This window comes from Ascidiella aspersa, chromosome 3 (assembly GCF_963924565.1).
Source record: "Ascidiella aspersa chromosome 3, kaAscAspe10.2, whole genome shotgun sequence".
Taxonomy (NCBI): Eukaryota; Metazoa; Chordata; class Ascidiacea; order Phlebobranchia; family Ascidiidae; genus Ascidiella; species Ascidiella aspersa.
The window spans coordinates 27536638-27562213 of record NC_139449.1 but is presented as its reverse complement, the minus strand read 5'-3'; the positions used below and the strand labels follow the sequence as shown (position 1 = coordinate 27562213).

Here is a 25576-nt window from a genome sequence, read left to right as displayed (position 1 = left end):
AGCCTTGTGTAGCAGCCAAGCGCAGCCGCACGTGAACCTTACTATAACAAAGAGGGATAATATATTTTGTATGGGCTTGTCAAGGGATATATTTTTGGGGGATATTTTGTTCCCTTCGGCAGAGAATGAAATGAGACGCTATTCTGCGGAAGACAAACTTCATATTTGTCAACCCTAACTCGCCTGTGTGCTGACTCAATTTAGGTTAATTGTGTTTCGTACTTGCAGCTTATGCAGAATAAATATTTATGATTTATGAACAACTCAGTTTAAATATACCGAATGTAGTTTGCTGTAGAATACGTTTTGTTTCTACTTATTATTTATATTCGAAGTTTGTGTAAACTAAACAGAAATAATTTCTGTTCTTAAATTTAATTAGTACGAAATGTTTTCTAGTTACAATTAAACAGCAAACACTTTATTTGCAAACGTTAAGTCAGAACGTTGTGAGTTTCATACAATAACTATGTAAACGCTACGCTAGACATAAAAAGGCAGGTTTATAGTCTTTGGCGAAAAACAAATGATAGAACGAAAATTCGCAGACGGTGTGCAATGTCTTTGGCAAATGTTATTTTGTTTGGGTTAGTGCTGATTGGAGAGCGCAAATAAGTAGGTAATATTAACCCTGGGTCAGAGGCGTAGCCAGGTATTTGGGGGGCAAACTATTAAATTTTCGCCCCTCCTCCATGTTTAACCACATTTTTTATTACATTAACATAATATACCTTACTTCATAGGGGAAAAATCAAATTTTAATCGAACAATTGTTTTTAAAGAAGGAACAGTCTTATTTTGGCATTGGTAAGCCTTATTTTGGCGCCCCTATACCGTGGCGCTTGGGGATATATGTACCTAACCTGTTCAGTTGGCGCAATAATTGAATGGGTGAGGTTTATGTGTTGCGTTAAATCAGCATGACGTTATTTAGATAACACCATGTGTGAATGAGGTTGTTGTGCAGCCGAACAAAGCCAAACGTGAACTTTACCGTAACAAAGAAGAATAGGATATTTTGTAAGGGCTTGTCGAGGGAAATATTTTCCTCTCACGCGACCCTCGTGATATTTTGATTTGCTCCGGCAGAGAATGAAATGAGGAAATGTTCTGTGGAAGTTAAATTTAGTTCCGTAATTTCAGCTGAAACAGAAATAAATTTACGATTTGCTGTTAACTCGATTTAAATATAACGAATGTAGGAGACGGGATGCAAACGTTTTTGTACAATGTGCGCAAAAAAAGTGGACGCGAAAATCTGCAAAACAATGTGCGCATTTTTTTTATAATGTGTGCACATTTTTGAATTAAAAATTTTCGAAATAAAATTGTGAAAATGTTCGCACATTTTGAGATAAGTAATGCGGGCACAATTTGATCAGAAAACTGTTGGTTGTACTTCGAATTTAGATTAAAAAAAAGGATCAAAATGTTTGGAGATTTTTGTGGTTTGGGTAGTTTATTTTTATTAATAGGGTGAAAATAAATTGTTTTTTTTTTATTTGGTTTGAGGGGAGGGGAGAAGTTAAAACAATCAGCGTTTTTTGAGTTTGCGAAGCCCGAAGCGACAGACACCATGCTGCGCCTCTTATTGTCACCGGTGAAATAACTCGCACGTGCGACTTGGCTTTCGGAAAGAGGCTACATTTGGAAAATAACTTATTGCTGCTACAAAACGACATATTTTACCGCTGTAAATTTAAATGCGAAATTTGGTGGTAACGTAAACTTCTTTGTTAACACCTGTCGTGAATGTTGCCTTAACCAACATATCAACACCAGGCCTAAACAACTAGCAAAACTTTCGATTAAATAGGTTGCGCATTAGGCACATAAAAGTGTTTTGCTTATTGCTCGAAACTACAGATTCAAATTGTGTTTTAACAGTGATTACACAGACCAAGGCATGGTAAAAAATCACCGAGTAAAAGTTTGCAAAAGTATATCAAATCATAGGCGTTAAACCATTTTAAGAGAATGATAATATTGGTTTTTAAACATGTTAGCTGGCCTAAATTTAATAACATGGTGGTACGCATTATCTACGTAAATTCAATTTATCTAATATATGTTTCGATCATTACCCAAATACCTCGCCATTATTAAACACGTTTCGCATCTAAGCCATAAGTTAAGTGGGAGGTTTTCGGCCCATATCTGTTTTTGTTGCAGAAACAAGTTAGGGAAAATAAAAAATAAATAAAATATAAAATAGACAATACAAAATATAAAATATTAAAAAAAAAAATTAAATCAATTAACATTATTAATAATATTAAAAAAATTCAAAATTAAAACTAAAAAAAATGAAAATTTAGAAATTAAAAAAAAACTAAGCCCTGAAAATATACCCCCCGACAAAATATACAACAAACACCCCCCCGTCTAGTTCTTTTTTGGTTTCCTATGGTATGTTTTAGACCGATTTTTGTCCGAAGCTTTATAGAAAAAGTAGACATCGTAGAACCTTCAAATTTTCAGGCATGGCGTAGAGTGGTATGTAGGTACTTTGTAGAAGTTTATGAGGCTGTACCCCCAGGGGGCTTTGCTTGGGGGACAAAAACCTGAAATATTGCGTTTTAGCTCTTTCTAGCTAACGACTGCCATCTAGCAGCAGAAAAACTTTTATACAGAATTCGTTCACATTCGCTTGCTTTGTCCAGCTTGCGAAGTGACGAAGCGACTCACCGCCTGCTGTGCTTTATTGTCCCGCGCGTGAGACTTTCATTGTGCGAAGTGGCAGGTCCAAAACTGGGCTCGTGCGACTTGCATTTTAAAACGAGGCTTCTCTTTAGTAAAATTACTTAATGCTCTTAAGAAATAACTTATTTTACCGCTGCAAATTTAAATGCGAAATCTGGTGGCAACTCTAATCCAACATATCAACACCAGGCCTACACAACTAAAAATTGTGTGTTGATATGTTGGATTGGAGTAACATACTATACAGGCGCAAATAGCAAATATTCTCCAAATACGATTTTTTCAAATATTCTCCAAATTGTATTTCATCATATTGTCGTGGCAATACACAAAGAGGTAAGGCCGTGAATAAAGTTTTGCATTGCGAGTAGAGATGTTCAAAGCAGAATATCGGCGACTCATTTATAATGCTTGCTTTCAATGCGGCATTAGCTTTTTTTCGGGCGACCAATAACTTCGCGATAAGCTTCGCCTAATAATCAAGTGTCAATAGGGTGTATTTACCTCCGCAAATTTAAATGCGAAATCTTGAGGCAGTCTACGCCTCTCTGTTAGCACCTGTTGTGCATCTTGCTCCAACCAGCATACCAACATCAGGCCTAAACATCTAGCAAAACTTTCGATTTAATAGTTTGCGTATTGAGCACATAATAATGTTTTTCATATTGTTTGAAACTACAGATTTAAAGCCTGTTTTAACAGTGATTGCTCGGACCAAGCCATGGTAAAAAATTACCGAGTAAAAGTTTGCAAAAGTATAGCAAACCATAGGCGTTAAACCATTTTTAGTCTTTAAGAAAATGATAATATTTGATTTTCAAACACGTCAGCTGGTCAAAATGTAATAAAATGGCCATACGCATTATCAACGTAAATTCTATTTATCAAATATATGTTTCGATCATTCCCCAAAATCTACGCCATATTTGAACCCCTTTCGCATCAAAGGCATCAGTTAAGTGGGGAAGTTTTCGGCCCATATCTGTTTTTGCTTGCAGAAACAAGTTAAGGAAAATGAAAAACAAAATATATAATATAAAGTGCACAATACAAAATATTTAAAAAAAAACTTGAAAAAAAAAAAGAAATAAATTAAAATAAAGTAAAAATTGAAAATAAACTCTAAGCCCTGAAAATATACCCCCTGACAAAATATACAACAACCGCACCCCCGTCTAGTTCTTTTTTATCTTTGTCATCAGCTTCGAGAATAGGCTGTTAAACTTTGCAATACTTATAGTTGACACATTTCTTTACACCCAACGAACATATTTGGGAGGTTTAATTGACACCAAACCAAATGTTATTTTTGCTCCGATGCAGATTGCTGTCTGACCTACTTTAGAAGCCTCACAAACTATGTGACTTTAAATTTCATAGCTAGTAATCAACTGTCTCGAAACAAAGGCTCAAAGCTATCGATCTTACAACAACGTTGACCAGTCAATATACCTACGACCAGAGTATAATGACCTTAGCGATATTCCACGACACAGCTGTCTTCGTGTATCTCGCTTTCACCAATAGTATATTATGCTTCGTGTAGTGCGACTGACAGGCCGCAGGGCTTTCAACTGACAAGCTACTTGTACAAATGCCTTTATCATAAAGCTCATATGATCAGTCAGTCAAAGTTATGTTTACTACTAAGATCGATTACCACACTACTGCCGTGTTTCGCTGCTGCCGTTTATTTATTTAAATTTTGTTTTGTTTTGAGTCAAACCAGGCGAATGGCGGCTTTATAATGCAACGTTTTGACATTGACAGGCGCGGCACGTTTAAATTTGCCTAAAGCTTAACCTTAGCAAACACGCGCTTCCCTATTATTTGTTTCCAAGACAAAAACAAGAGGTATGAATGATTCCAATGATCCACTTATAAGATATATCAGAAACTTGAGAATCTCAAAAAAGCAGCAAATAGGTTTGAGTAGTCTGGATAACTGTCAAGGATCAAGTTTCTGCGAATGTGGGCAAACTCTTTTCCCACTGTGGCAGAACGATGGAATATCAAAATGTTTCTACTACGCTTTGAGTGTAACTGTGATGGCTGTACTATCGCTGGTCATACTTTTTTCAATATGCAGAAGAAGGTAAGACTGTCAAACAGCGTAAAAAATAAGATTTTCCGTAGAGTTAAAAAAATTTACATAAGAAAGAGTTGAATTGAGATTTATTAACGGTAATTACGAAAGAGCCTACTTAATCTCCTTTGAAATAATTTGTACAAATTTGTGCCCCCTTTTTAACGTTCACTATCCACACTTATGCTTAGCGAAATGCATTCACGTTTTGCAGACACCATATACGTTTTGCAGACACCATATACAGCGACCGCGGCGGGGGGCAAGGCCAGCTTCGTATCTCTTCGAAATTTCGTCAGCCTTTTGTCTTTTACTTTGTTCACTTGCCGAGCTCGCAGTCGCTCAAACTCCTGACTTTTCCCAAAGCGGCGGCTCCCAGTCGATATTGGTATTAAGGTAATACATTTCTCCGAAATTGCTGCGCGCCTCGCACTTTAGGTTGTTTAACACAATGTATGTAGGTTTGGATTGGCAGCGATAGGCTTGTGGATGATTGCGTTTCGAAAGAAGCAGCTGGTCTTGGGGATTTTGCGAATTCGGCCCACTAGTCGTCTCATCTGGTTGGTATTGCTCTCGTTGGAGATGCTTTGCGTCACACCAATTTACAGCGAATCATGGTGGTTTTCAGCATCCAGCGTAAAAGACAAGGTATGCCGCTGTTATATTTTCTCATTTCCTACTCTGAACGACAAATTCATTACAGATTTCGCTGTGTTTTTGGATCGGCAGGTCGACGATTTTATCGCTTATATTGTTGACGGATAAAGTGACCTGCACAAAGTATTTGGGCCCGAAAGCTTCACTACAGTGCGATCAGAAAGGTTTCGAGTTGCTACAGAACAAAAAATCGTTCGGAAAAGAGGAACATCGCAAAACGTGGCATGGATTTAGTCAAAAAGTAAGCCTTTTTTTGAAAGGAATTCCAACAAAGTGTTGTATTTCCACGGCAGTAAACGTCACTTTTGGTATACCTCAAGCATTTTTGGAAAGCCTATCGGTTTTGAATAACAACTAATGTTGATTCAATGTGAAATTTTCTTCGGGCGCGATAAACGAAATTTGTTTAGTTGTAAATGTCTGCGAAATTGACTAAAGTAAAGTGCAGTATGGTAAATTTCCAGGTGGGAACGCTGTGTTTAAGAAAAAGTATATAAAGTATCTGTGTAGTTCATTTAATTCCACTGAATTTGAGAAGAAAAAAAATTGTAGGTCTATTTAAACTTAACTTGTTAAACGAAATTTCGCTTTTCGTTGAGTTTAACGACACTTTGTAGCTTCGGATCCTTTCACCGCATCTCTGGCCTTCAAACGACTTGCGACTTCAACTTCACGTTCTGCTCTGCATCGCTTTGCTGCTGGTCGGCACCTTCCTAAATCCACAAATTTCAATTTATTCCAAAGCAATCGGTAGGTTCCAATTCCACACAGTACAAGGTTTGTAAAGCGGCAGTTTAGTTAAACTTGGAAAAACTCTCGTGATAAAATCATATTTACGCTATTTCATATTCCATTTAATTAAACAAGCCCAATGGCAGCACGATTTTAACAATAGGCTACATAAAAAAAATGCTTTTGTCTTGAGATATAATAGGCTACACTAGGTGCGGTAACCTAAGTAGTATTAATTTACTTGTATAGGAATTAGCCTACAAAAAAAAATTATTTCACAAACAACTAAAAAAAACATAGTGCTATAATATCGGTAAAAGAGCTTACAACTAATGTTTTTTACAAGTCAATTCCCTAATTCGTCATGAAAATTGGAAATCAATTCTGAGCAACATTCTTTTTCTCATCGTCTTTAAACTGCTGCAAGGCAGTATGTTTTCTGGTGGGTTGTTGCAGATTTTGCGTCAATATTTCTGGATACGAGTTCGACAGTACAACACCCGCCATTTACAGGCAAGCTAATCTCATCGTTAATATTATTGCAAATAAATCGTGGTTTTAATTTTTGCTTATTTAGCGCATTTTAAATAACAATATTTGGGTATAGAGATGTAACTGGTGAATGGTACTAAGTCCGTTATTGAACATGTTCCAACACAGATACCCGATATTTGAGATAAAAAGTACTGCTGTCCGATAGGATACCAAAAAAAAAACATTATTAGTACAGTCAGATAACAAAAAGGATTAAATTGAGAAAGTAGTGACAGTATTTTCCAGGTTATTTAAAATTGCTTTTGTACTAGAAAGCGTTTTTATCTTCGATTTATTAATGTAATCAAAAAATTACCTGCCATGAATATGTTGGGTTGCAAAACAAGGCTGAAATAAAAACAAATTACTAAAGTGGCAGAGTACGGATACTATCACTTGGCGTCGGGAATCTGCTCCGATTCAACATTATTATCGGACATCCTATTAATTGTCGCATTGCTACAGAGTCCATGTTCTTTATAGAATTCCAAAAATCCAAAAATCTATAGCTGTGCAGTGTTTATTTCCATAATTGTCATGATGTGTATTTTGCCTTGCACCACAAACGTTTTATTCTGCCAGTTGTTTGCTAAAGCTTTGGTTTTAGGCCAGGCTCTTCCGGCACCTGCATTCCCTCCCGCTCGGTTGGCACCTGTCCAGAAAAACGGGTGCAGTCCTGGAATCGATGCAGCGAGGAACAAAGAGCATTAACTTGCTCCTCTTCTATGTCTTCTTCAACCTTCTGCCGTCCATCTGCGACATTATCGTAGCCGTCGTTTACTTTGCCTTGGCTTTCAACGCCTGGTTCGGCCTGCTTATTGTTGTGTGGCTTCTGCTGTACTGCTGTAAGTATACGCATTTTGCAGTATAGTCTCGCAAATTTATAGTTACTTAAGGGCGTTAAAAATGTCGACACTCAACATATTTTTTCACAGCTAACCAGAATCTTTAAGTAAAATGAGCCTTATTAGAAACAGAAACTCAAACTTTTTTTCTACTATTACCTTTATTTTGGCTATTTTCTTATCAGACTTATTTGTTGTCAGTCTGTAAAAATAACCAGAACTCCGGTGACAGGTTATTTGGAGAGCTAGTTGAAGAAATATGTCGGACTGTTTGAGTACGTTAGAACACCTTAAAACACTATGCGACTGTGCGCACCATATTGTTGTATGATATCATTTGTGATTTTTTTTCTGGTAACCTTATTTAAGTGAGTAGTATGTTTTGGTTTGCAGTCAGTACAGTTTCTATGACGGAGTGGAACGCTCGGTTTCGGAGGACAATGAACTTGAAGGACAACAAGGTCAAACAAGTTGCTTTCGACTCGCTATTAAACTTCGAAACCGTTAGTACTTCCTCGGTAATTCTTCTTAACTATTCGATAAGAAACGCTTTATGTGCTTTTTAGATAAAGTGTTACAACACTGCAAGCTATGAAGCACTTCGATTTAAAGAAGCAATCACATCGTTTCAGGTGAGAGCAAATGCTTGTTTTCTACCAGGTGCTTTTAAAGTATTAGCCTAATCCCTATAATTTAGGGTCTTTTTCACTTTCCTGTTTTAACCTGTTTTTAATCTGCCTCAGGATTCCGAATATCTAACAACAATGACGCTGGTTCTTCTTAAGGTCGTACAAATAGCAATCATTCACTCAGGCCTCTTAATTGGGACTATACTCTGCGCCAAACTTGTTGCAGACGAAATATTACAGGTTTCGTTATGCACATCAACTGTTCTTAACTTAAAAGACGTTGTGGATAAATTGTAAGCGCTATGTTTTAAACAAAGTTTAGTGTAGGCTGCTCCAGCGGCAAAGCCGTTGTTTAAACCTCTTCAAAATGTTCAGATAGGAGACTTCGTCTCGTTCGAGATCTACATGTCCCAGCTCTACCGGCCAATGGGTGCCCTCGGCCACTTCTACAGGCTCATCCAAAGCAGCTTCGTAGACATGGAGAACATGCTGCAACTTTTTAACGAGGCAGGTTACCGTACTGCGTAGAATTACAAATGTCAAAATTTACAAATTGGGTCGGCTTTTTTTGAGTCACTAAAACTATATTTTTCTCGACCGATTAAATGTCGCCCGCTGGTATACAAAGCGATCTATATCTCAGTCAATGCCCTTATAGCACTAAAATGTATTACTACTTGTAGAAGAGTGATATTCACGATTCTCCTGATGCAAAAATGCTGACCATTGAAGGGGGAAAAGTGGAATTTCAACAAGTCTCTTTCTACTACGATCCAAACAAGCCTGTCTTAACCAACATTTCATTTACTGTCGAAGCTGGTCAAACGTTTGCCCTAGTAAGCAGCTGAATTAAGCTAAGACCAACGAATGATGGATTCTTTAGAATGTAACACGAAGGCTAAATTACGCAATGGATTAGCTAAACACACTAAATGTACTTCAGTTAGTGAAACGTCCATACGTTAACAGAACAAAAAAAGATTCTGCAGTTTAAGTAATTTAGTCGTGCTTTTGCAGAAAAACAAAGTTGTAGACAAAAACGAAAAGTTATGGTGAAACAGTAGAAGTTAAGGTCGCTTAACGCTTATATTTAGTATTACTAAATGATAAAGGGATATGTTGTGAAGTGATATCTACTTATTTTAGGTCGGCGATTCGGGATCTGGGAAGAGCTCCATCATACGACTTCTCCTTCGCTTCTTCGAACCAACTTCCGGAGCGATCAAGATCGATGGAAAAGACATCAGAAGCGTCACTCAAGAATCGCTGCATGATTGCGTTGGTCTCGTGCCGCAAGACATTGTGCTCTTCAACGATACCTTATTGTGAGTATGGGGTGCGTTAAACTTAAGCATTATCTCCGGAATTTGGTGAATATTGAAAAAGGACTCGTGGCATTATCAATAAAGGGGTCATGTTCGAGAAATTTCGAAGTATGTGACTTTAAATGTAAAAATAATTTCTAAATACATTCTAAAACTACACGCGGGCTTTTTGCCAGTATTCAGCTACGATATACACTAAGGCAGTTTTATCGCTGAAAAGCAAGCATTTTTATAAATACAAAAATACATGGCGCTAGCAGGGGTTACTCTCACGCTAGTTTGTGTCATCTTGCTTGTTTTTTTCTTTGAAATCATATATGTTACCGTAAGTTGCTAATGCAACCTATAGACTGAAAGCTTTTCTCACAATAAAACTATTCGATTTGATCAACTCTATGCGTTACAGAAACAACATTCGTTGCGGCCAATCCACCAACTGGGAAGAGGTGAAACGCGCTGCTAATACGGCCAAACTTCACGAACGCATCGTAACGATGCCGGATCAGTACGATACGATGGTGGGCGAGCGAGGTCTCAAACTGAGCGGTGGAGAAAAGCAGCGGGTGGCCATCGCCAGGACTCTTCTGAAAGCGCCCAGCATCGTTCTGCTCGACGAGGTATGAACATTTTCCATGCGCATTAAAATTTAAAACCCCGGCTTAACTTCTGGATATGGTACTCAAATCTGTGATCGCTGACTTTATCATTTATTGGTGGCTTTGGAAAAACACATAGCATCGTTCTGCAAGAGACGAAAATGTGCAAGACGTAGTCCTACAAGTTACGTCTATCTCTGAAATACTTATCTATGGCTGTGTTTGGTCATGATGCGTTTCATTGCTTAAAGGAAAGGGCAAAGTGTTGTTTCGCTGGAAGAGGAATGATTTGTTTGGTGGGTCGCTGCTCTTTGGACAGATTTTTCAACTTTGTCCAATTTTGATTTCAGAAGCATGTATAAGCATTTGGATATTTTGGAATCTCTATCACGATTGGATTTTTTTTATATGATTCTATATCAGTAATCCTTATCGGCTTTTATGGAAGCCGCTGGCTGCTTTCATACAGAAGTAGTGATTTATCTTTCGGCATTATATTATGCCATTGACGAGAAAACCAAAATAAAATATGTAATTCTATTGCATTTGCTACGTTAAACTTGGAAAATGTCATTTTGGAATTCAAACTAGCGACGATAGAAGTGTTAGAAATCATTGAAATATTGCTGCCGAGCTGATACATTTGGCCAAAATATTTATTATCCTATTTGTAGGCTACCTCGGCCCTTGACCTGACAACTGAGAAAAGGGTGCAGGATTCCTTAGCGCACGAGCTGAAAGGCAAAACGACGATATTCGTGGCTCACCGACTGTCCAGCGTTGTCAAAGCGGATTGCATTTTGGTGCTGAAAGACGGACAAGTAGCAGAGCGTGGCGTGTGAGTAGTCTCGTGATGCTTTACCGTTTGTGTTGACTTTTTTTAAGGAATAACATCGTTTACCACTAGATTAAACTGCTCCATTCCGTACATTACAGTCGCCGGTCGAAACAACAGTTTGGCTCTAAAGTGGTAACTCATTCTCTATGGGCATGTTTAATCATATTCAGAAATGTAAAACAAACAAAATTGCATTACATAAAAGTGGTGCAACGCGTTTAGCATGATGAATTTGTTACAATGCAAAAAATATTCTACTTTTTTCGCTTTTAAACAGGCACAAGGAATTGTTAAAAAATCGAGGAGGGATCTATAGCGAGATGTGGAGCCGACAATTGCTGGAAGCTAGAAAGCATGAATTTACTCTTTAGGTTTATGAAAAAAACGTTTTTTAACCGCGATCCTTATATTACGATGGATATACACATTTAACAAGCTTAGAATTGGAAATTAAAAAGCAACATTTTTTTCTTGATGTTAAAAATATGAATAACATCTGTCGTGCAGTTTTTGTATACTGATTGCGTTTCCCTGCTTTACTTAGATTTAATTACCAAATACGACGTATTGCTATTTAGGACATTGAGTAACACTGTGGACAGTTGATGGCGTTTACGAGGATATGGTTCACTGTATTTTTTGTCTATTTTTCTATTTTTGTTTTGATTGTATAAATGCGACAAAATAGTTTTGTATCTTTTTATATTACTTATGTTTTAGGCCGTTTTTAACAATTCCCCCTCACCCCCATATACATCATTCAATGTTTAAATTAAACATGGCGTCAAGCGTTACAGTCCTATTCTGATGGCCAAATTAATCCTAAATAGATTTCCTGATATTCCTTATAGTATTTTTTAAAACAATTCAGGCTCTTTACAAAATGCATTACTTCCAAACCAATATAGAAAAATGCTCTCTTACTATATGAACATTGCTTCGTTTGTAAAATTACTTCAAATTTTGGAACACAATAATTTAATTAAAATATTGTTTTTTGTACTTCGTTTGAATTTGTTACGTTTTTAAAGCAAACATACAGCGGTATAAGCGATAGCACCTAAAACAGTGGTCCCCGACCGGAATGGCGCGACACTCTCGGGTGCCATTTCTACTGTCTTATGCTTAGGAGTGCCTCGAAATATTTGGGAATGTTTAAGATCTGATATTTGCTCTATTGCTAAGCCTCTAACTCTTTGTGTATGATGAGAGTAAAATAAATCACATTATATTTTCCATCATTGTTTAGGTTTGATGTGAGCTTCCAGTTCCATTTATTGTGACATTATAGTGAATTACATAACGGAAAGTCTATACTAAAGGGGTGCCGAAATCTATTCACGATTTCTGGTGGATATGCCGCAAGCCATAAAATGTTGGGAACCACCGATTTACAACATGTTTGTCAAAATCATCTTGGCAAATTCCGCTATATCTAGCAATTTCATATCACGGCCCTCAGAATTTTAAATAACACATTTTCTAATATAAATTCCGTCACCATTTTTATTTATAAAAAACGATAAATAAGAAACAACAAAACACGGGATATTAAGCGGACGAGTTTAAATTAAAGAAATTTCACGTCGGTTTCCTCGTGCTGTTGTCGTTAGTTCCTTGCAAAGTCGAAGCAGCTCAACCTAAAGAAGAACAACAAGGTTGTATTGTTAAAATCAAACGGGCTTTCTAATTTTACGTTTAACCTCGTCTAGTTAATTGCGTCGGCGAAAGTTAATAGGACCAACCTCTCAGTGGTGGACATTCCTCCCTGTAAACGCAAGTACGGGTGTGCAAGTTCAGCACCATTTTAGGTGGACAGATGCAGAGGTGATATTGGCCTTTGGGAAGACAAAAGAAGTTGCCCCCTGGTGTTGAAAGTGACCCGGGACAAGTTTCGATGCAGTTCTGCCTCCAAGTAGCCGGAATCAAATTGTTGGGGCAAGCTGTATAAGATTTGAATGTTATTTTTCGGCGCCTCAACTATTGCCAAGCTCTGGAGGTATTTTATGGCGGAACATCAAGAAAATAACTTTAGGATCAAGAACTTTTATAGTATTTTCGAACTCAGTTAACGACGGCGTTTTTGTTTGAGGACGGAATTGTGTATAAGATTACCGAAAAATAGCACTTTAACTTACCAAGCTGGATATAGGTTCTGCTTACTTCAAATAAGCGCATTTTGGAAACCCTAACACGCCAAATTAGAGACGTTTTACAGGCTCGATGTAAGAGATTAAATTAAAAAAAAATGAAAACACAAAGTTGCCAACGAATACCGATGTTTTTAAAACTTGAAAAACGTTGTCAACGTACCAATGTTGTAAAACTTTAAAATGTGAAAACGTCTTAATGTGACTCTTCTTCTTAAACAACTTAGTCACCTGCGATTTTAGGAATTTTAGCTTTATAGCCTAGCGGTTTACTTACGATTGCAAAATGAATCTGGTAAAGGATAACCATATGGCGTGTAGAATTGCGGCTTGCATTCTTTACAGTTTGGCTTGCAAATAGCGCCCTTGTAACGGTAGCATATGGCGCCATAACACGGGTTTCCTGGGCAGCCACTTGTAATGGGGCACCCTGCAAAATCAAATATTTTTTTTAAATATTGCAACATTGATATTTTGGAAATTAGGTTACTTTATATTCAACGTAAGCATTTAGATTGAAATATTGGATTAACTACTTCAAATAATATTGAAAGCTTACAAACTCCATCGTTTATTTTGTTACCATTTACACTTATGGCGATTTTGATTATAGATCGTATTGTTTCAAGTTATTATAGCCAATTCCAATGTTTTTTATGTTGCAATAACATCTTAATTGTATTTTTCGCCCCGGGCTGTTAACGAAAGCTTACAAAAACATTAATGTCCAAGCGTTAAAATGTCAATTGTCTGAAATTTGACTTACCGTTATAGTCAGCTGGAACAAGTGCACCTCGAGCAATGCTGACTGAGCAAAGCAGAATTACCAACGAAAATTTGACAATCGCACTCATCATTCAATCAAATAAGCTGGCGACACGGGCACAACGGTTGTAATGCTATACCGAGAAACAGCAACTGATGGCGAAACTAAACTCGTCCTGGTATTTATACAATTAGAAAAGTCAAAGCAGGTGTTAAGGGTGTGATAGGAAATTACGACTTTCCCTCCGCCCTGCCTATTAGAAAAGTCAATCGCAGGTGTTAAGGGTGTGATAGGAAATTACGACTTTCCCTCCGCCCTGCGTTAAGCAATTAAGCCCGGTTATTAAACTGCTACCATTTTAACCTATATTTCCCCAATAATTGGTCGTTTAGTTTGGTGGACGTCATCGATCTTATCGAAACCGCGTGATGGGGTTTGTCAGCAGTCCAAATTTCATATTGTGTTAATAACTGGATGTCCTATTCCACTTATAATTTGTGCCTGTAATAGTCCATCCCTTCGCTATGGTGAATCGTTAAAAAGTGCATAGTTACCTCCAGATCGTGACGGACATTAACGATCATACTCTGCTAATTATGCCTAACAAAAATGGGTGTGGAACCTGATTTTTAAATTGGCATTGATTGTTGCGTCAAACGAAATCTGACAAGTTCAAATTGGTTTCGTTCCGCAGGGCGATACCTGCTGATGACAGCTTTGAGTGTTGCCTCATAATTACATATTTTTAGTGACGTTAACGCCAGCGGTATTATGAACTAGTCAGCAATAAAGTCCAAGAAAAGTATGTTATATTATAGTTTAACATACATGATCGAGTTTTTAAGTTTAGATAAAAAAGTGTGCTTAAGTCACATCAGTCAGTTTTTCCAAATGACTTGACTTGACTAAATGTTTGGGAGAAATGGCTTGGGTTGAAATGACGTGTTTTCTTCAACAGTTTGTTCTAAAATTGCGTTATTCTTAATTTATGCACATAAAACAATCTGCTCGCTATGTATTTCGTTTATGTTATTTTTACTTGAGTTATTGCTCGTAATCGGACGACTTCTTACTAGTTTTAATAGTTTAAAGTTTTACTTTTCTGACAAGGACTTGACTTGACTTGCTCTAATTATGACTTGACTGGGATTTAAGTTATTTACGAATGACTTTAACTCAGACTTAAGTGATAAAAATGATTAGTTTACAACACAGCATCAGCTAACGCCGTAAGGGCCGTTTCATAAAATCGATAGCTTAACCTTTTTGACTAAACAAGTTAACCGACTTATTCAGAAATGGTAAAACATCTTCTAAATTTAACAGTGATTTAGGGCAGATCTTCTCCAACTGGTGGTCGCTACTTCTTCAAACATTCGAAATGCATTATGTTAAAACTTATGCAAAACGTATGATGCGACTGGTTTGCACATTACTTTAGTAAATGCGAGTAAAGGTGTTAGCGTTTTGCTGGCCACTTACGAAAATGTCAACGACGTACTGTAGTGCCAAAAATTGCGGTAAAATCTCCACGAAATATAGCCATGGCTTTATTTACTGTTCGCTAATCATGCGTTTATGGTTTCGAGGAAGGCGCAAAAGAGTTGTTTCACTACTACAATGATTTGGGTGGTGGGACGGTGGTATTTGGAGGGTTTTCCCATTGCGTGTCAAGTATGATTTAGATTCCAGAAGGGTGTTGTATCAACAACGTTAGAGCCAATGTGACATTCGGGGGCAGTCGGTCTGGCAATTGCTGTTTTGGTGCGACGTTTGGACGCCTTAGTGTGACCTGTTCCGTTAGAGCGCCGCTGTTTTGGTGCCGAATTTCCCCCTGTTTGATTATTAGGGCGTTAATGGTAGGGGTATAAGGGTTAGGGTTAAAATTATGGCGTTGGTTTTGTTCGGGGTAAGGTAAAAGGTTTTGGGCCTGATCCTGACCATTCAGGGCTTATTCCGACTTTAGGACTTTTTCCGAAATGTATTTTATTCCGACGTTGATATTGTTCTTATTTAGGTGTTATGACTGGAGTCCAGTATGTTAGTGGTAACAGTTTTAGAATAAGTCGCTGACTAACTGATTTCAGGAAACGGAAAAAATCAGAAATAATCTTTTTATGAATAAAGAAAAGCGACATTGAATTGAATTTCGTTGGGTTGATTTATGATAAATAGAGGGTTACTTGAATAACGTCATATATAATTTGAAATTCAAACCAGCGGCTATATTGAAATTTTGAAATAAATGGGAAAAAAACACAGCTGCCAAGACGAACAGATCCGCTTTAAACTTGCCTAAATCAAAGTCAACAAACACTTTTTATTTATTTATAGGCCACCTCAGCCCTTGACCTGACAACCGAAAAAGCCTTGAATGAAGAGTTTTTCAAAACGTTGAATATAATACCTACTTCTGTATGGGCTTTGATATTATTACTTTACGTCTTTACTACAACTTCAACCATTATTCGCCAAAGTTTATTGCAAGGACGTTATGTTTTCCTTGTTTATGGGACTCTCAAGGTGGCAGTATAGCACTACTCTTGAAAAGATTTCCCAGAAGAAACGTTTCCCGGCACTCAGAATGTAAAATATGATCGTTGGTGGATTCCAAAAATACCGTAAGAGTCCATAATTCTACTCCGGCCATTTCGCAGATTCGTGGAGTCCAGATTCCGGCGTCGACTCTACACCATGTATTCCATCCATTAACTTATCTCAAAACGGGTTGATATACAGGCAATCCACTCAACGGGATTATAAATTATAACTCATTCACACACACAAATAGCCTACATAGCAACACCTTGTTGCAGCGCTTCTCAACCGCATGGAAGGTTGCCAGGTGCGCCGCGAGCAAAAGGAAAAAAATAAATTAAACATATATATATATTTTCCTTTCTATTAGGCTTAGCTCATTGATTTCACAGTGCTTTAAAGTAGAAAACATAATAAAAATTACAAAGCAGCAATATCTAAATCAGATAATTATAATACCATATAGTAATAAGACCACCAACATAATAACGCCAAATTTGCAGGAATAACCACGACAGAATAACATCTAAAATAGTCTAGATAAGACCTAAACATGTCGAAATAAGTCCAAAATTAATCTGAATAAGACTTAAATAAACGTTAACACGTATTTTAATAAGCATGTGTTGGCGGTCGTGTCCGTGCTGGCATATGTTAATGCTGGGTGGTCCAAGGTTGACAGCATCGCGGGCCACAATATTTGTTGCATACTCTTGGCGGGCACCATATAGCAGGCTACATTTTCGTTTGGTCGGGGTATGAAAAGTTTAACGATGACGCCGCAAAGCATCGTCAAAAAGTAACGTCGAAGGACATATAAGGTCCACAAACTTGCTACTATGGTGCGCGTGAAACGCGAAAAAAATTGCGTATTTGACAAAATTTCAATTCAGAAGAAGCTTACTGCATTTATAAGCATAGAATTTTTTTAACTATAGATTAATTTGGCTAAAATTGCATCACGGAGAGTGTCAGCCTTTAGTCATAGTAAAAACCTGTAAAACAGTGCTTCGCAACCATTTTTTGCTTGCGGCACACTACGGAAATTTTAAATAGTTCGCAAAAACCTTGCTCGTAGTTTTGCTGAGTGGTTAATTGTAACGTTACAATAAACGAGATTGCAACAGCACCTTTGCAACAAGGTTGACAAAACCCATTTTTGGAATTTTTATCGTACACAAAAAAGTGTTTCAAGTAGCTTACTAATAGAGCAAAAATGTAAATCCTAAAGAATTTGAAATATCTTTTGGCACCCTTGAGCGTCAAAAATGGCACCCTATAGAGTGCCAGGGCACCCAGTTGAGAACCACTGCTGTAAAACAGAAGCGCGGCATATTTTATCGTTCATTTAAATAGTAATTTATATTGGGCTGTATTTTTATGTTATGCTCATATTAAAGACGGAAAACAAAAAGCAAATATAACTTATAAGTTCGCAAAACAGCCATTTTAAAAAGTCCCATATAGGACGTAGTGCGACTTTCAAACCGGTCTAATACATCACAAAAATTAGGCGTTCTTCGTCACCCCCCGGATTCGAACTTAATAAGCGATAGTAATCTGGTTTATTTAATAGTGTAACCGGAAAATAAGCAGTCATAACCAAACAATTGCAGTATGCTTGCTGATCGTTGGTCACTTATATTTCTTTGATTAAACCCTCAACTATACGCATTACAATAATTCAACAGTGCTTCGCGGGCCATAAAAAGTGATGTCATTCATCATTGTGGCCCGCGGGCCTGGGTTTCGACCACCCTGTGTTAATGGTTGATATTAGCATTTTTACGCCTTTAGGGAGTGCAGTTAAATCAGTGAGCCAAGCTCTTTCGCTACATTCTCAGAACAGATTTCTTATGTGCGCAAAAAAATAGATTTCATTGATTGATTGATGCACAAAGAAATAGGAGATGTGTAACAATCTGAATTGTGATGTCACATAAAGAAAACATAATAAATGATGATACATATTTAACGGCTGACCAGGCATGGAATTATGACAAAACTGTGGCACAAGTTAAGCGGTAGTTATAAAAAATGTTGTTTAAACGAATAAGATTGTGTAAGTGCATCGTAAACTGTTTTTGATCAAATTGAGTGAGAATATAATATGGAGAATTAAATGGTCACACACACAAAAATTTCTTGATTTTGTTAATACAAAAAACAAAAAAGATTAAATCATAAACCACAGAGCTGGCGGTCATACATTGATACAAACTTGCGTTTTAGCTCTTGTTTGAATTGGTACTTTGAGACAGGTCTAAAATCAGACGTGGTTTTTTATGTCATAGGCAAGCCAGATATCCGTCTACAATTGCTGGTCATCAGATTGGCTAAAAGCAATGCGAGCATGGGTGGATCCAGAGAAGGCACCTAGCCGTGCCCCCTAAAAAATATTTTTTTTGGCAAACTTCTATGTAAATACAATTTTTAATTTTTTTTAATTTTTTTGGTTTAAGAACATAAATGCCTGTGTTTATACAATACACAATTCATTTATGATCCTAAGCCCATTTCGATTGAATTAAAAGTTTTGTCCAACCTAAACCTAATATACGCATTTTTATCGCGGTTCGCGCGATTAATCTGCATTTCGGTTCCATATTTTCCCACGAGTAGGTTAAACAACAGAACGTCATTTTAAGATAATTTATGTTATGACGTCACGATTTGATCACTTTTTGGGTCATCCCTAAAAAAATTCAACTAGCGGTCGTGAGAAAAATAAGACTGTGAATGCGGCCGCCGGGAGCTAAAAGGTTGGGCACCCCTGCTGTAGGGAAAGGGTATAGGATGATTGGGGGCCACCTGTCTGGCATTGGCCGTTTGCTGTCGACATTTGGGCGCCGCTATTTTGGCCACGGATTTTTTGCACCTGTTTTGGCTTATGGGTGATGTTAGCAATTTTGTTAGGGTTGAAAATATTAGGAGAGTTATTGATAGTTTTGGGTTGGATTTGGGATTAGACAAAAAGTTGTATAGGCCTTATTTGGGCTATTTAGGTCTGATTCCGATTTCGTCATTATTACGACTAGGTATTAGTAATATTTACGCCTTATTCCTATCTGTCTTTTATTCCGAAGTTGATGTTGTTCCAATTTTGGTCTCAAGGCTAGAATCCCTTTAAAGATTTGCAAATTAAAAGCCTATATAATTAAAAATTATAAGCAATTTGAAACAAATACCGGTACACCTCAAAAATTTCGCACTCGCTTCGCTCGCAAGGTGCGCCACCACGTTTTCATATGTCTCTATAGGTAGGGTTGCCAATTTTGTCAATGGAAAATAAAGGACAAAAAATAATATGCATATGTTTTATATATATGTATATATATATCCTTTTTAACAAAATATTTAAACATAACCATTATGGTTGCGTTACATAACTTAAAAGTAACAAAAACGATTTCATTTGCTTCGGTAGCTAGTAAGGCATTTTCACATACATGATACATGCTCTTGATTTTTAATAGATATTCTAAATAATAACGTTTTTGAATGTAATCTAGTACAAAAGATCAAAATAAAGGACATTTGGCGTCCTTTATGAATGTCAAAAGGGACAAGGACAAAAAAGGAAAATAAAGGACTGTCCTTTGCAATAAAGGACGGTTGGCAACCCTATCTATAGGTGCGCCCCCAAGTAACAAAGGTTGAGAAACACTGCCTTAATGTGACGTCAAAAAGAGACAGCATTAAGAACACCATACAGTTCGCATATTCAGATATTGCTTAGGGTTAAAGACGTGTTACTTTCAATGTAAAAGCTGTATTATAAAAAAGTTCTACCTATTCGCGCAAAGCAATAAAACGCCTTTTAAATCGTAGGAGAGCGATGATGCACGACGCTTTTGGGCGAGAACCATAGTCATTCTCTGCAAACACAATAGGGATTCACACAAAGCGCAAAAAGTTTTGCATTTACTTAGTTAAAATATACCACAAAAACCCAGGCCAGTAAAATAATAAGAGACCAAATATGGCGTCCAACGCACTTTTATTTTTATAGTAGCTCTGGTAAGCTATACCAAGTCCATTTTTTTATAATGTTAGCAATCAACAAGTATGAGTGGAAACTTCTTAACGTTTGGTGGCTTAAGTCTTCGCTATATTAAGCGTTCCTATACGTACAAAAGTATTTACAACGTAGCAAACCTATACCCAAACAGCGTCAATGCATTTACTCATCCTGCTGCACTATCGGTATGTAAAAAACGTTGAGGCGTGATTGTATAAGACGTTTGGGGGCGCTGGTCTACAATCCTATCACATTCTTGTTCAGGCGTTTATATTTCGAACATTATATTTGTCAAGGTGCGAGTTTGTGTTTGGGTATTGAAGTATTATGATTATATTTATTCTCCCTTGTTTTGTTTTTTTGTTATTTTAATTTTGACAACTTGTTTGTTAACTGTAAAAAGAGGTAGGATTGTAAAATAGCGTGAACGTTCTGTGGTAATAATTCTTCATATAGATGACATTTTATCTTTTTCTACAACGAAATTCCATTATCACAGCACATTTGGTGAGAATGTGGGTTTAGTAGTAGCCCCCAGCAATCTAGAAATATGTAATTAACAAAAGGTCACTTTCTTAAATGCTTGCATCTAGCACAGATTTTCGTTTCATTTATGTTTCAAAGATTTTTTGTATATGCTATAAACATACAAAGTAGTATATCCCTTGTGTTTTTTGTTTCAATTGCCCAAATACAAGCACAGCATTGATTAACGAAAATCTTGTTTACTTTTCTGCATGATTACACAGCAGTTCCTTAAAATTTGACAAACAACTGTATTGTATTAATAGATTTTTTGCTATTGTTGCAGAATGATTCCAGTCGAGAAAAGTTTACAGGAGAAGTACCTTTAGGTATCCCAAAAAAGATACATTTTTGTTATTGCTGCACTCCAGGTTAAACATGATGTTTAACTCTTATTTTCATGTGCAGATAAGGTAAAACAGAAGTACTCTAGAAGTTCTGGAAGTGGTGGTCAGCATGTTAACAAAAGTAAGAATGTTACTTGTGTTGCTTTAATTTTACCGTAGAACATTCTAGTAACCTTTAACATTTGTTTTTGTCCAGCAAACACTAAAGTGGAAATGCGATTTCATGTCATGAGTGCTGACTGGTTACCAGAAAATGTTAAACTTGGACTCGTTGAAAAGGTATTGAACGGTTTAAGATGGGATCAGGTTGCAGTATTGTTTTCCTTTTATGATTTATATTTTGCATTTTACCAAATTAAATCTTTTTCAATTTGTTCGTTATTGTTACAATCCAGTCAGCATTTCATGTCAGTTCACGCCAAGATCTCGGTTGTGCAGCACCAAATTTTAAAGTGTGCAATCATGTTTTTTCACACCTTAGGTTGAAAATCCTACTGCAATTCAACTTTTTTTTATAAAAAAATATCATGTGTGCATACGCCACAGAATGCAGACTGGGTTGCAATAAGGCCAAACATTTATTGCAAAATTATTTGCTCAGTATGCAAAACGAATTTCTCGAGAGGGGGAGCTCATAGTATCTGCTGGGAATAGCAGATACCAGCTAAACAACACCAAAGAATGTGTCGATCAAATAAAAGCCATGATAGATGAAGTGCAAAAGCCACCAGATACTAGAAAACAAGACATACAGGATACCTTAAATAACATGGACAGGTGACTTTAGTTGATATTACTATTAAATAGTGTGTAGTTTATCTTTGGTCTGTTATTAATTATAATTGTTTAAATGTAATAAACTAATATAACTGGTACTCAAAATTTCCGATTTACTGGGTATAAATTGCATTGCTTTTGTTACTTTGATTTTTACTCACTGTGAATATATAATTTACATTGAAATACTTGCAGCATACAAGCGGCACACAAACGAAGATTAAAACAGAAAAAAATGAGAAGTTATACCAAGCAAATGAGAAACACCTACAACTTTCACGAGGATTAAGAAACAATTAAGAATTTCGAATGAATGGCAAAAGTGAAAACATTTAAAATGTTTACTTTTAAGAGCCAACTTAGTATGGTTAAATAAGAATGTCAATGCTTGTTTACTCCATAGTGGTCATTCTTTTATACCTTTACTGATTACGAAAAAACAACGGTTATACGAGAAAGGTCTTACATTATTTGCCAAATGTTTTACAAACAATGCAATTAGTTCTCAAAATTTAAAACAAATATTAGGCCAAGATTAACGCTAAATAGAGCCCGAGTGTTCTACGGAAAGCCATATTGTTTCTAGACTGTGCTCTGCAATACTGCACAAGGCCTAATTTGATGTACCGCGTCCAATTGTGCATTGCACCACATCAATACATTTTTTCAGTTGCGTATTTGGCGTGCTTTTTTGGCTGTAGAACTATGTTGATTCACCGATTTAGTTAAGCTACGTTTTGGACTAAAGCGATGCTTGCGGTTCATAAATTGTTAAAAAAAAATGGTAGCAATTTCAATATTTGTTGGCCGAATAGATATAATTAAATATGTAGTCGGTTTATTTGGCTGGATTTAGTTCCGACATGCGCTAAGCACGTTGGAAGTGAGAAGGTCGCAACTTGTACTGTATAACAAGTTTGTAGAGCTGTTTTGGCAAATGTAAATTTTTATTCCGACGTTTCGACGTCATATACAGGTCTTTATCAGGTTAAATAACACTGAATGCGCATAGTACAGTGCACGATAAACCAAGGAAAAAATATATAGATTATACTGTATAATTTGACTCGTTTAAAAAGTATTTTTGTTTCCGATGTTTAGGTGCTTGTAGTCTAGCACTCTAGCGTAGGCCTGCATAACTCGGTACAATGGCAACAACCCTTTGCTGGCCGCATTTTAAAGTTAATATAACCTAAGGTGCATGTAATGTTGTCGAGCAAACTCGTACGCGAATATACAGCCAAAATCTGAAAATTGTTTTGCTTTTTGGTTTACCATGGCAAAATGTCTACAACAATTACACTTAGTACATTTTAAGTCTTACGGTGCAATACGCCATAACTTATACAATATACAAAGTGCTTTGCGGTTAAATAGATTTCCTAAAACGGTCAAAAAATAGTACACACTGTGTTATGTAGGCTACCCTTCAACGGACGACCCCGCGTATTTTATAGTACCAAAATTATCGACACTTTATTCCACTTTATGTTACAATTTGTTAAACTACTGAATTTGTTAAACGTCCGCGAGAATCTCAAAGTCAAAACGTTACCATTTGCTGTATTTTTGTTTTTAAGATTACATCCTGTAGATAGCGCTCTCGAGTCATAGATTTTTAATGAAATCTACCACAATAGATGCACGGTGTTTTCCAGTCCAGTTTATTTTACATACAGTTTCGAAATTTAAAAAGTTTGCACAAACAATATTTACTTATTAAAACTAAACCTGAAACACAAATGGTAAGTCCTTTGCTGCAAAATTTCAGTTCAACCTCTTGTCACACTGCTACAGCTTTGGTACAGTAACAATTCGAAAAGTTGTAGGTTTTTCTGCCGCACCCTGTATAACTTTTGTGACGTCATCTCTGAAAATTTATCACGAAGCGCAAGTGTTTACTAGTTGCTTTAAACTTCGCATCCCTGTCGTGCGAAGTATTTATTAGATTTGTAGACGTGTCATCTCCACGACTTAACTAAACCAGCCACGAGACAACGCCCCTTGCCAAATTGATGATGAAAGTAACACTTGGGTACTGGCAACTTGGTTAATGGAAGATTCAGTTCCTCAAAAATCTGTAACTATAGTTGGCCGTAAAATAAGGAGTCTGTGAATACTGTAAAAAATAATTTTATCATCCAGATAGAAGACATGTCGGTGAACTCTCGCGCTTTGAGCCAACAATAGATTAAACTTAAAACGATACAACCTGCAGAAAAGACACAATTAGCAACAATTTCCAAAACAGATATCATATAGTGTTAAAACCAACGACAGACTAAAGTCAAATACACAGTAATATCTACGATTGAATAGGACTAAAATATTTGCAATAAGTCGTAGACCTGTCTGAATAAGTCCAAAACTCAATGAGAATAGACTTATTGGCATAAATAACATCTAAAATTGTCGCTATGGCAAGTATAGGTGCGAGACGATTGAGCTACCGGTCTGGCATTGGTCGTTTATGTATCGACGTTGTTTTTGCTATTTTACGACGCATTAGCGAAGCTTTCCCAACAGATATTTCCGGAAAATAGTTTGTCATGGAATTAGGTATGTTACGGATGAATAAGGAACATAATTATACGTTTGGTTGCCTTTCTATACCAGGTGCGGTTCCAGACTAACTTTTTATGTTTCGTCTGTCTAACTACGTAAATGCAGCTAGTTTTACCTCTTTCAAGAGATTTATTTCAGATTGGGATAGCGTGACTGTCATTAAGAGTTTAGCAATTTTTTTTATATAACGGTACATTTTTTGTGCTTCAAGAGAATGTAATCCGTATGGAATTGGACAAAACATTTAAAAGTTTAAATGGCCCTATTCTGATATATTATAACGTCAAAAAAACAACTATTTAACTCATAATTTGTTAAAGGTAATTTGTTTAGCGCGAATCTATATTACATTTACGTTCATCAGTGTATCGTAAGTATAAATAGCTATAGGAAATTAATTATAAAATCAAACAACTATACGAGCTGTAATCAGGTCACACACTTTTTATTAACATTATTATTATTATTATTATTTTACGGCCAAGTTACCCGCATTAGATGGTAATCGCAAGTGTCAGCCAAGTTGGAGTGCACTAACAAAGCCTCGCCTTGACCCCGTGATTATGGTGAAGACCCCGGCAGGTAGGCCCATAAGTATGTCACACAACCCTTTGTTTTGCAGGGTTAGATTTTGCACACGCTCGCCCACCAACGGGAGTGGTAGGCCTACTCGCTCCGGCAGAGTTTATAGCTTGATAATACTTCACGTTCATAACCAAATTGCCTAAGTCATTTTTTATGATCTTCAGAGTTTTTGTCTAAGTCACTCCTTGTTGCTATCCCCATACATAGAAAAAGTGCCTAAGTCATTTTTTTGCACAAGCGAGTGGAAAATGACCTAAAATCGACCTAAGCACTTTTTCTATGGATTGGAATAGTGACAAAGAGTGCCTTGATCAAAAACTTTGAAAATCAGTAAAAAATTACTTAGGCAATTTGGTT

The 25576-nt window shown here is 36.7% G+C and overlaps 2 protein-coding genes across 4 annotated transcripts; both read left to right on the top strand.

Annotated features, from left to right (window-relative positions):
* Positions 1-1421: 1421 nt before the first annotated feature.
* On the top strand, positions 1422-12124 carry LOC146161288 (ATP-binding cassette sub-family B member 6-like). Of its 2 annotated transcripts, XM_083383895.1 has the most exons (16): positions 1422-4798; positions 5024-5185; positions 5251-5437; positions 5493-5687; positions 6064-6196; positions 6525-6691; positions 7320-7557; positions 7951-8060; positions 8124-8189; positions 8301-8426; positions 8562-8693; positions 8870-9022; positions 9333-9511; positions 9918-10128; positions 10782-10945; positions 11223-12124. In XM_083383895.1, the coding sequence occupies exons 1-16, from the start codon at positions 4560-4562 to the stop codon at positions 11314-11316; spliced, it is 2556 nt and encodes an 851-aa protein (XP_083240021.1). In that variant the 5' UTR covers positions 1422-4559; the 3' UTR covers positions 11317-12124. The 2 variants fall into 2 exon arrangements, with proteins under 2 accessions (XP_083240021.1, XP_083240022.1); XM_083383896.1 differs by lacking the exon at positions 8301-8426.
* Positions 12125-20462: 8338 nt separating this feature from the next.
* LOC146161287 (large ribosomal subunit protein mL62-like) lies at positions 20463-22829 on the top strand. 2 transcript variants are annotated; one of them, XM_083385420.1, is made up of 6 exons: positions 20463-20605; positions 21232-21274; positions 21354-21413; positions 21489-21571; positions 21894-22069; positions 22265-22827. In XM_083385420.1, exons 1-6 carry the CDS (start codon positions 20468-20470, stop codon positions 22356-22358), a joined length of 594 nt encoding a protein of 197 aa, XP_083241546.1. In that variant the 5' UTR covers positions 20463-20467; the 3' UTR covers positions 22359-22827. The 2 variants fall into 2 exon arrangements, with proteins under 2 accessions (XP_083241546.1, XP_083241547.1); XM_083385421.1 differs by lacking the exon at positions 20463-20605 and adding an exon at positions 20815-20927 and having other exon boundaries at positions 22265-22829.
* Positions 22830-25576: the final 2747 nt, after the last annotated feature.